Source organism: Chiloscyllium plagiosum, chromosome 38 (genome assembly GCF_004010195.1).
Source record: "Chiloscyllium plagiosum isolate BGI_BamShark_2017 chromosome 38, ASM401019v2, whole genome shotgun sequence".
Lineage (NCBI taxonomy): Eukaryota > Metazoa > Chordata > Chondrichthyes > Orectolobiformes > Hemiscylliidae > Chiloscyllium > Chiloscyllium plagiosum.
The window spans coordinates 17,558,771-17,570,396 of NC_057747.1; the positions used below are offsets into that span (position 1 = coordinate 17,558,771).

General features: G+C 41.6%; 1 protein-coding gene across 1 annotated transcript in view; it reads left to right on the forward strand.

The window, feature by feature from the left end:
* c38h10orf53 (chromosome 38 C10orf53 homolog) overlaps positions 1-11,325 on the forward strand; it is a 17,833-nt gene extending 6,508 nt beyond the window's left edge. The window contains exons 2-3 of the mRNA XM_043678601.1: positions 2,754-2,873; positions 10,959-11,325. Coding sequence (XP_043534536.1) covers positions 2,754-2,873; positions 10,959-11,023 — 185 coding nt within the window. The 3' untranslated portion in view covers positions 11,024-11,325. The remainder of the gene's footprint in view (positions 1-2,753; positions 2,874-10,958) is intronic.
* Positions 11,326-11,626: the final 301 nt, after the last annotated feature.

The following is an 11,626-nucleotide window of genomic DNA, read 5'->3' on the forward strand; positions in this document are numbered from 1 at the left end:
CAAAAGGGTAACTAGGGAGAAAATAGAGCCCCTCAAAGATCAGCAAGGTGGCCTTTGTGTGGAGCTGCAGAAAATGGGGAGATACTAAATGAGTATTTTGCAACAGTATTTACTGTGGAAAAGGATATGGACGATATAGACTGTAGGGAAATAGATGGTGACACCTTGGAAAATGTCCAAATTACAGAGGAGGAAGTGCTGGATGTCTTGAAACGCAAAAAGGTGGATAAATCCCCAGGGCCTGATCAGGTGTACCCTAGAACTCTGTGGGAAGCTAGAGAAGTGATTGCTGGGCCTCTTGCTGAGACATTTGTATCATTGATAGTCACAGGTGAGGTGCCTGAAGACTGAATGTTGTCTATCGTAGTGCCACTGTTTAAGAAGATGGTAAGGACAAGCCAGGGAACTATAGACCGGTGAGCCTAATGTCGGTGGTGGGCAAGTTGTTGGAAGGAATCCTGAGGGACAGGATGTACATGTATTTAGAAAGGCAAGGACTGATTAGGGATAGTCAACATGGCTTTGTGCGTGGCAAATCATGTCTCATAAACTTGATTGAGGTTTTATGAGGAAGTAACAAAGAGGCTTGATGAGGGCAGAGCAGTAGATGTGATCTATATGGACTTCAGTAAGGTGTTCAACAAGGTTCCCCATGGGAGATTGATTAGCAAGGTTAGATCTCACAAAATACAGGAAGAACTAGCTATTTGGATAGAGAACTGGCTCAAAGGTAGAAAACAGAGGGTGGTGGTGGAGGGTAGTTTTTCAGACTGGAGGCTGGTGACCAGTGGAATGCCACAAGGATCGGGGCTGGGTTCTGTACTTTTTGTCATTTACATAAATGATTTGGATGCAAGCATAAGAGGTACAGTTAGTAAGTTTGCAGATGACACCAAAATTGGAGGTGTAGTGGACAGCGAAGAGGGTTACCTCACATTATAACAGGATCTTGATCAGATGGGCTAATGGGCTGAGAAGTGGCGGATGGAGTTTAATTCAGATAAATGCGAGGTGCTGCATTTTGGGACAGCAAATCTTAACAGGACGTATACACTCAATGATAAGGTCCTAGGGAGTGTTGCTGAAGAAAGAGACCTTGGAGTGCAGGTTCATAGCTCCTTGAAAGTGGAGTCGTAGGTAGATAGGATAATGAAGAAGGCGTTTGGTATGCTTTCGATCATCGGTCAGAGTATTGGGTTAAGGAGTTGGGAGGTCATGTTGCGGCTGTACAGGACATTGGTTCGGCCACAGTTAGAATATTGCGTGCAATTCTGTGTGAAACTTGAAAAGGTTCAGAAAAGATTTACAAGGATGTTGCCAGGGTTGGAGGATTTGAGCTATAGGGAGAGGCCAAACAGACTGGGATATTTTCCCTGGAGCGTCGGAGGCTGAGGGGTGACATTATAGAGGTTTATAAAATTATGAGGGGCATGGATAGGGTAAGTAGACAAAGTCTTTTCCCTGGGGTTGGAGAGTCTAGAACTAGAGGGCATAGTTTTAGGGTGAGAGTGGAAAGAGATAAAAGAAACCTAAGGGGCAACTTTTTCACACAGAGGGTAGTACGTGTATGGAATGAGTTGCCAGAGGAAGTGGTGGAGGCTGGTACAGTTGCAACATTTAAGAGGCATTTGGATGAATAGGAGGGGTTTGGAGGGATATGGGTTGGGTGCTGGCAGGTGGGACTAGATTGGGGTGGGATATCTGGTCGTCATGGACGGGTTGGACCGAAGGGTCTGTTTCCATGCCATACATCTCTATGACTATGACTCTATATGTTGCTGTTGCTTGTGGCCTTGAGCCTGAATTGAAGTTTTCAAATTTTGCTGCTCATGAAGGCATGGAGTTTTGAAGAATGAAAAGTGATCTCACTGAACCATATAGGACTCTAAAGGGGCTTGACAGGGTCAATGCTGAAAAGATGTTTCTTCTTGTGGGAGCATCTAGGACCATAGGACATAGTTTCAGAATAAATGGGCACCAATTTAAGACTGAGATGAAGACGAATTTCTTCTGGCAGATGGTTCAGTGTCATTGGAGCTCCTTGCCTCAGAGAGCTGTGAGGGGAGAGTCTTTGTGTATACTTAAGGCTGACATAGATAGATTTTGATCTGTGGGGTTATTAATGGCAGGAAAATGGATGTGAGAAATGCCATACCAGCTATGATCCCCTTGAATGGCAGAGGAAGCTTGAGGGCTTTGTAAGGGGATCAAGTGTTATGGGGAGAAGGCAGGAGAATGGGATTGAGAAACATATCAGCCATGATTGAATGGTGGAGCATATTCACTTGGACGAATAACCTAATTCCTCTGTTATATCTTACTGTCTTATGGGCCTATGCTGAAAACGTCAATTCTTCTGCTCCTCGGATGCTGCCTGACCTGCTGTGCTTTTCCAGCATCACACTCTTCGACTCTGATCTCCAGCGTCTGCAATCCTCACTTTCTCCTTATGGGTCAAATGGCCCATATTCTATTTCTATTGGTGTTATGGCATAGGGAGGTGTTGGATAAAAATAGTTCTTGGTCTAATTAAGGCTTAAGTATTTCTTCCCTTCCACAGTATTCAGAGATTAGCAGCCATTTGCTTTATTTCTTTTTTAAGTTCACAGCACGCTGAGTCAATGTTACAAATTGCAGTGAATTCTCTTTTTACTTTAAGGTTTTTAAATGAACCATTTCAGGTGCTTTATAGTGAATGTTCTCAAATTGCTAAATAAGTAAAAAACATTTGGGAAGTTTTCTCTATTTTGAAGCAATGCTGGAGGCCAATGGACATCATTGCATTCTCGAACAATTCCTTGACTGGAACATGGTGGAGCTTATCGTGAAAGGAGAGTCTGTCTTCACATGCAAAATAACAGATCTTGATTTTGGTAAGCACTTCTGAAAATGATTGTACACGTAACACTACAGTGAGAAAAAAAACAAGTAAAATTGCTTAACATTTTCTATTTTCAAAAAGTTAACTATGAATTCTGGATTAGATGGTCATCTCAATTATGGAAACAGTGGGCCATTGAATAAAGGATAATTTATAATCATTACATTCTGAGCATAAACATGGTTGTTATGTGCTGCACAGTTTGTCAATATTAGGCCTGAAGGCCTCTTAAGGGTCTCTTCAGCTTAACTTTGTCAAGATTTATGACAATAATTTCTGTCTTCACTTGTGCAGCTTTATGCTGCTGCTAATTGGCTTAATTTTAACTCAGATATTTGATTGTTAGACATAGTCATAAGGCTTTTTTATTTGTGCAATATTGGTGTACCATTTTAACAATGAATCACAGCATTGATATGGTGTAGAAAGAGGCCATTGAGGCATTGTGCCTGCTCCAGCTCTCCACATAAGATACGCACTTAGTTCCATCCTCCTGCCTGCTTCCTGTAATTATTTCTATTATTCCATTTCATATAACTATCTAATTCCCTTTATGAATACCTTAATTGAACCTGCCTCCACTACACTCTCAGGCGGTGCATTAATTACTCTTACTTTGGATTGTTCATTATCATTTTCTTATGCATTCCTAAACCTGATTATATTGTGATCACTATTCCCCCAAATGTTTTCCCAGTGACACTTGATCAACTTGACTTGCCTGATTTCCAAGAACCAGGTGTAGCAGTGCTTCCTTTCTTGTTGGATGTGAGTCATACTGCTACAGAAATTTCTCCTGAATACAGTCTCGGAAAGCTAACTGCCATTTCCTGTACAGATACTATGACCACATCTGTACAGATCCCATCTTCCCAGAATCAGTTCCAGGAACCTAAAGCTTCCCAGTCTGCACCAAGTTACAGATCCACATGTCTTATCTGCCAGTTTCAACACTTGTATGTATCACTAGGAGTAATCAATACATTATTACTTTTGAGATCCTGTTTGTCAATTTTCTACCAATGTTCCTAAATTCTGACTACAGGACCACATCATTTTTTTTCTTTTTTATGTCATTGGTTTCCATGTGGACCATGATTTCTGGTTGTTCAACTTTACTCTGCAGCAGTGACATCCTGGATCCTGGTACCAGGGACTCAACACACCACCCTGCACTTACATCTATAGCCGCAGCAACATTGGTCTGTTCCCTTAACTATCAATATTGGACTTCTACACATCCCATCTCTTTCTCGCTCTCTCTCTCTCTCTCCTTTCCCCCCACCCCTGAATCTGGTCATGTAGCCAAGATACCCATGATGCTACAGACTTGGTCTTGGCTGCAATCCCCAGATAAGTCATCACTTTTAGGAGTACTCAGGACTGACTACTGACTAGTAGTCATGCCTAGCAGGTTCCTGTATTACCTGACTGTTGGCATCCATTCCCTCTGTCCCTACATACTCTTGAGCTGTGGGGTGACAACATTTATAAAGTGCTATCCACATAGCTCTAGCCTCATGGACACATCGCAGTGACACCAGGAACCACTCAAGCTCTGGAACCAAGAGCTCAAGCTGCTGTAATTGATGGTGCTTCCTACAGAAATCCAAACACGGGAAACACCCTGTAGTGCTCACATTGTGCAGGACGAGCTGTCTTGAGATTGGAGCAGCCATATCATTCCATTGTTTAATAATTAACCTTGCCACTGTCATACAACCTTGCCAATACAAATGCACCTTACAAACACCTGTGCAACAATAAATACACTTTAAAGGAAATTTGCTTTCTTATCAAATAAAAGAACTGTGGATGCTGTAAATCAGAAACAAACACAGAAGTTGCTGAAAAAGCTCAGCAGGCCTGGCAGCATGTGTGAAGAGAAATCAAAGTTAATGTTTCAGGTCCGCTAACCCTTCCTCACAACTTGACTTCTTATCATTTGACTTTTGCCATCGTTTCACAACTTGACTTCTTGTCATTTGACTTTTGCCATCGTTTCTCCTGCAACTATTGACTTGCATTTCAATAAGTCAAACTTCAAGCTTTAAGAAACATAATATCTTTATTTACTAGGCAGTGTCTTGGCAGGAATGTTGTAATTAATAGCAATAAACCAAAATCATTTCCAGCCAAATTAAGATTTTAGTTAAATCCTGAAGTGCCTTTCCCTCATCAGTCAAGCAGCAATTATGCAAATGAACATGATAAGACCAGAGGCAACTGTGCCTTGCTGCTTTAACATCTTGTCATTATAATTGAACCAAACCTTTCAAACGGCTCCCTCTGACCAAGGCACTGGTGTCTTTTGAATATGGGCACAGTGATGGTAATTTGATGCTGCAATTCCTCTGCTGTATTTGAAGGGACCGTTAGAATGCAATAAAACTAATTCAAACTGCTCACTTTTCAATTCGTGGGAAAGCATTTGAGCATATTCCTGAAAATTTAACGATTCCTGAAGAAAGGCTCATGCCCGAAACGTCCATTCTCCTGCTCCTTGGATACTGCCTGACCTGCTGCGCTTTTCCAGCAACAATTTTCAGATTTGAGCATATTTGTCTGATATACCTTTACAACCATCTCATGATATTTTTATATTAATCCAATATCAGTATTTCAGTTTAATTAACATTACTCACAAGTGAAATGTATTCTGCTTGTATGAAGAAGTAGTTTTGTTCCATTTTACCAACACTGTAGCCTAGGTATAAGTTCAGAGGGTGATTTATTTTAAGCGAATAGGTGAAATTTGACATTATCTCTCATCCCCCTTCTTCCGGAATCAAATGTTTACACATTCTCCGACAATTGCTTGACCTCTGATCAGCAGCCTATGGATACGATGTGCTCTATGGTACTACAAAAATAATCATACTTTAATGCAATAATCTTGGATATAGGAACATTTAATAATAAATGCTCCACATTTCACAATCGTATTCATGATCATATGTTCATAGCACCTTGGTTCAGTTCAGATTAATTGGAATCCTCCATTGTAAATAGATGGAACAGTAATAACTGGAGATAATGAGGAAATGGGCAACTTTGGCCTTCAGAGTGAGAGGTTTTGAGTACAGGAGCAGGGATATCTTATTGAAAGTGTACAGGGCTTCAGCGAGACCACCTCTTGAGCATTGTGAACAGTTGGGATCTTGTTATCTCATGGAGGAAGTGCAATTAGCAGCTCTCTTGGTTGCCGTTATTGACACTAGCTTCATATTATTAATTCAAATTTAAATTTCACCAGTTGCTGTGTTGGGACTTGAACCCATATCCTCAAAGTTGTCAGACTGGGCCTTTGGATTCTCTAGTCCAGTGATAATATCACTACACCACTAAAGAGAGCATTTACTTATATGATTTGGCTAATGAGTTGCAATAAACCCAGCAGAGACCAATTCTTGGGAGCAAACCTGTTCTGTCCCTGGCCTGTGTGCCACAATTCTACACTGAGTCCCAACACAAGGCTCAACATCAGTTTGACTTTTGGGTGCTCATTTTATGTTGAGGATTTAATCAAGAGAGAATCTGAGAGAATCATTGATTTTGATGATTATTGAATGGAATCAATACCAGTGAAGGCACTCATTAACCCCTCAGTGACTGTCATTTCAACATGTGTTGATTCAGCTCTCTTAGCGAGTCAGATACAGTCCATTAAAAAACACTGAAACCTCTCATTGACCTGGACAGAAGTATTGAAAGAATTAATATAAATGGAAGAGACAAAATGTAATGCAATGAAATTGGACGGACTGATAATGTGGTCCAAGTGCATATGGCAACAGTAACATTCTGGGGTGTTGTGTCTCACAGTCCGAGTGGAAGACTCCTTCAAGCTTTGTACTGCTCTCTGGAGCGTGGAGAACCCAATTAAGAGACAAGATCAAGTAACGTTATCAGTAATGTGCATATATGTTGCAGGTTGGCCGAAATGACAGCAGTTTCCCATAACACCTGAGGAATGTAAAATCTCAATGAGGCAGTGAGCTGTCCTGGTCATTGATATGGTTCCCAGGTCTGGTTTCCAACGTTTACCTGGATTTCTGATTTTTGTCACAAACTGTGCATGGTGAGGGCAGTCAGACATATAAAACTTCAAGATGCCAACAGTAAGCTTGTCTCAAACAAAACTTGATCGAATAAAGCAAGCAGTAGCTGGGTAACAAACGAATGACCATTGTAAATGAAGGAAGATGGAAAATATAATTGTGAACAAAGGAGCCTCCTTTTTAAATGATTCAATGTCGCACTTAGCTCATGGGATTTAACCCTGTGGCACCTCTACTAGGCAAAATTTGCTTTAATAATTGCCAGCAACACTGGACAGCAGCAGACCTTCTTTGTGATGAAGAACCTGGCGATCTATTGTGGCGGTGGAGTAGGGCAAGGAAGGGAATTGAAATTCCACCTACCAAGAGCTGTTGGCCAGACAGATGTTGGCAGCTCAATCGATTGACATTGCCTTTGAGGCAGGGCTGGCTGCTGCCAATACGATACCCACCTGAGGTGTTGCCATAACCAGGTCACAGGGTATTGTTGGTGGAAAGGGATGTTTGGCAGCAAGGGCAGTGAGTCTCTCAGTGACCATTACCCCTCGTCCAGAGCCCAACTACCCAATGCCGGGTTCCTCAATTCTTCATGGTGTGTTTGAACAAGCTCCCCCGTCCAACCCTGAAGCCAAAGAGCAACATGCATGCTAGTTTCTTTCTGCATATTAATTCTCCAATTCAGGACCTCAATTAGCAGCCAGTATGGAGGCTATTCATAGGTTTTCAAGCCCCTGAACTTTATCAAGATTGTGACTGGAAGTGGTCATCTCCCACCCATCTGATTAAATAATCCCACTCATCATGAGGAATGGCAGTAAATTCTACCCCCTGAGTGTCATTCAGATATTACAGGGTATGACCTTGTAACCATATTTTTTGGTTCTGCCACAAGCTCAGGCTACACAATGAAGGACAGCAGTATTGGAATAATGCTGATACACGATGATTCATAGTTCACTTACGGATGGAGTAGATCTTGCCAGCGCACAATACATATCACATTCAATACACAGCAGTACTTGATGCACAAAAACATGATGACCAATCTTTGCAAGTTGTTACTTGATTTCAAATCTGATGTGTAATGTATCTGGATTGAAAATCATGTGGATTCTGAACACAAAAATACTAAAATTTGCAGCACAAGTACCAGATCCTGTTTGCATGAGACACGGTTTTCTTCTTCCAGGTTTTCCAATCACTTGCATAATGCTACTGCCTGGAAAGCTTCATTGTCAAATTATTTGCAAATGTTTCAACTCAAGTTCATTCCCAATTTTCTGTCAAGGAAGGAATTATGCAGTTAGAGAATCCCATCTGAGTGACTGTCACTCTAATCCACCCTAATACAGTTGGTTTCAGATATGTCGATTCCTAACTGGCTTTGACTAAGGACATGCCACAGTGAAGTTACTGTCCTTAGAGGAAGATGACTGAACATAGCCTGTTTCTAGATCAAACAATTTCTAAGAACTGGAAGTTAATCCCAGGAGCTCAGATTGTTTTAGCTGCAGATTTCAGCTCAGCCCATTATTTATGATGTTCTTTTCCAGTAAAGTCTGGCTACCTCAAATAATTCTTTTTGCATTAAAAAAGGTTGAATCAGTACTGCGAACTGTACAGTAAAATTAAATGTAGCATAGGAAAATAGCGCTAAAATATAAAGTAGCTGAATTTACAACTTTGAATTAAGAGTGGACGTTATTTTTGAATGTGCAAATGCACTCATGCACTCACTGGTCTTCCAAATTACTAACCATTTACTGATTCTGTAACTACTGTATTAATCAGGCTGTACCAGATGGTTGAGGAAAAAAACATGACTAAACATAGGGAAATGATTGTGTAAGTTTGGATGCAAATTATGCTACAATTGCAATGATTCAGATGTGATTCGGTCTGGCCTGTACTTTTTGAGGAACCAAATGCATGACCAGTTGTGCTGTGACCCCTTGTTTTTGTTTTATTGCTGAGCTGTTGTCTATGGTGTTGGTTTAATGTCAGAGGGAAACAACATTTGAAGGCTTATATCTTAAAGCACTGTGGGTGCTGTCAGTAGATCAACTGGATTACAGTGGTTTAAGAAGGCATCTCACCATCACTTTCTCCAGGTGAACAAGTAGTGATGGGTAATAAATGCTGACCAAGCCAGTGATGCCTACATACCATGAACAATTACCAGACAAACTCCCAAATGTGGCAAGTGTTCACTGTCCTACATTACCAGAACTAGCTCATGGCTGACAAGAATTAGCCCCAAAGGATGGGTGAGGCAAATCCAGAACCCCAGACAAATCCTCAACAGTGGTAAGATGCTCTATTGGAGGTCCTGGGATATCAATCTCAGCATTTGGCTGTCAATTCTTTTCCCTAACCATGTGAAGTGGTACCTTCCTCAGATAGGGCATCTGGAGGGAAGTGAGTGTCCCTTAGCCCTCTTTCGCCTCGCCAATGTATCCATAGCTGGAGTGAGGTTTCCTCTGCACATACTGACAATTCTTCTGGACCTAGCTCTCCAGAATGCCCGCTTCCCATTCCATGTTGGTACTATGACATCAGGCAGAACCTGGACAGACATCTCACCCTCTATTTCAGTCTGTGTATAATCAGTGGCACTTCTGCCAGCTGGCTTCCTACTTACTCCTGCCTTTTTCCTTATGTAACTAAAGGCTGAGTCCAGAAATTCCTCTCTACCGTTCTCCAGCATTCCTTCAACTATCAGGAATATCAGCCCAATCTTCCTCCACTGGCTATGTGCCTGTGTCAGTGTCACCAGAATGTCACTCTCTAGACAAATGATTCCCCACCAAGGTGAATATCTCTGCACAGCTGGATTGTGTGAAGAAACATCTTAACAACTCAGCTTCTGAGAGTTCTCCAAGGTGCTGGAAGATGTGTGCTTGGGGAACAAAGGTCTTCTCCTCTTAGGGGTAGAATGGGCTTTGCTTTGAAGAACGTCAAGATTTATTAGTGTCACATTCTGCTGTTGCTGTGTGTAGGTGTTGCTGCTTCATGTGCAGCTGGGAGTAGCAGCCTGAAGGTGGCTGAATAAGCGCAGCATCCCCTTCAGCACAGGCACAGTCACCACCTTCTCCTGGCAGCACCGCAGCTCCTTTCACGAATGGGGTTAGGATCCTGATGTCATCTCCCTCACCATTTGTGCATGTTTGCCCCCATTATTCATGTTCATCTCCTGCAAATAGGGAGAAGCATAGAGGCACTTGGGGACCTACCTACCATTCACAATTACAGATTCCGATGATAGTCCCCTGAGCTGTCAATCCCTATGTCTGCCTCCAGGCTGAGAAGAAACTGCTATGGGGCATTTGAATGGTTAAAGCTGCTGAGTGAATGTTGCTGCCCTCATTCTGTCAAAGAGTTACATTACCTGAGAGAAATTCAAGCATTATATCATTTGTGTGGTTGAGATACCTCTGAGTTGTTGAGAGCTAAGCCATCTTTTCAGCTTTTGTCCTTGACCCATGCATCCTTTTACTGAAAATCTAGCCCAGGTTCTGATACAACGTCACAGACCCGATGGAGCCTGACCAACTGAGTCTTCTGCAGCATTTCTTGTTTTTATTTCGATCTCCAGCACAGATATGAGACACACCACCAATGTCATCAAGTAATGCAGCACCCACACAAATAATGATCCTCATACATTTAGACCTTGTGCAGCTTCTAACGGAACATCTTCCTGTGTGACAGCCCTCAGTCAGTAATGGGCTGAGAACTGTGTAATTATGTGAGGCAGCCCTCCCTGCTCTGAACTGAAGGAATTCCAAGTTCCTGATGCTGGATTCCATAATGGAAGCGTCCATCTTCTGTTTCTCTCCACAGATGATGCCTGACTTGTTGAGTATTACTGACATTTTCGATTTTAAATTTCAGATTTCTACCATCTTCAATGCTTGAGTTTGTTGAAGATTATTTAAGGCAGCTTTTTAGTGTGTGAAAGGTTCTAAATGTACTTTTTGAGTTTGTAATTTTTTTTTCTGGTTTTATGTTTTTAGGAGGTGATGGGAAATTGGACCCAATTTGCAAGGAGGCAGTGAAAGCAGTGAACGATGCTTATTGACCAGCATTGAAATTGTACTGTCATTTATATCCTCACTCCCTAAACATGTTGCTGCTAAGTTGTTTCATTGCTTTGTCTCAATTTCTGACTTCTGCAGATAATGTGGATAGTCCTCCAGGGATTTAGGGGATCTAGCAGTGTTCTACAGCTGAGCCCAATTCAATAGTTCTGCATTTATTGTTTAGAAATCTTAGCAGAATTAAATAAAACCAATTCATGCATACACTGTTGTCACATTATTCTTCTACCTCCTCCGTGAAATCCCACCTGTGTACCTAAGCTGGCTGCATTCACAAATAAATACAAAGGCACCAACTCTTTTTTTGTATTAACAAACCTTGCATTTATATGGCACCTTTAATGAAGTTAAAGACCTCATTGCACCTCACAGTAGCATTTTCAAATAGGATTTGACACCAATTCACATAAGGATAAATTACGGCAGATAACCTTGGTCAAAGTTAGGTTTTAAGGAATATCTTATAGGAGGACAGAGAGACAGAAATATAAAATAAAACAGAAAGTACTAGAGAAACTCCACAGGTCTGGTAGCATCTGTAGAGAGAGGGAAATTCCTGAAGTAGTGGTAATGTCACTGGACTG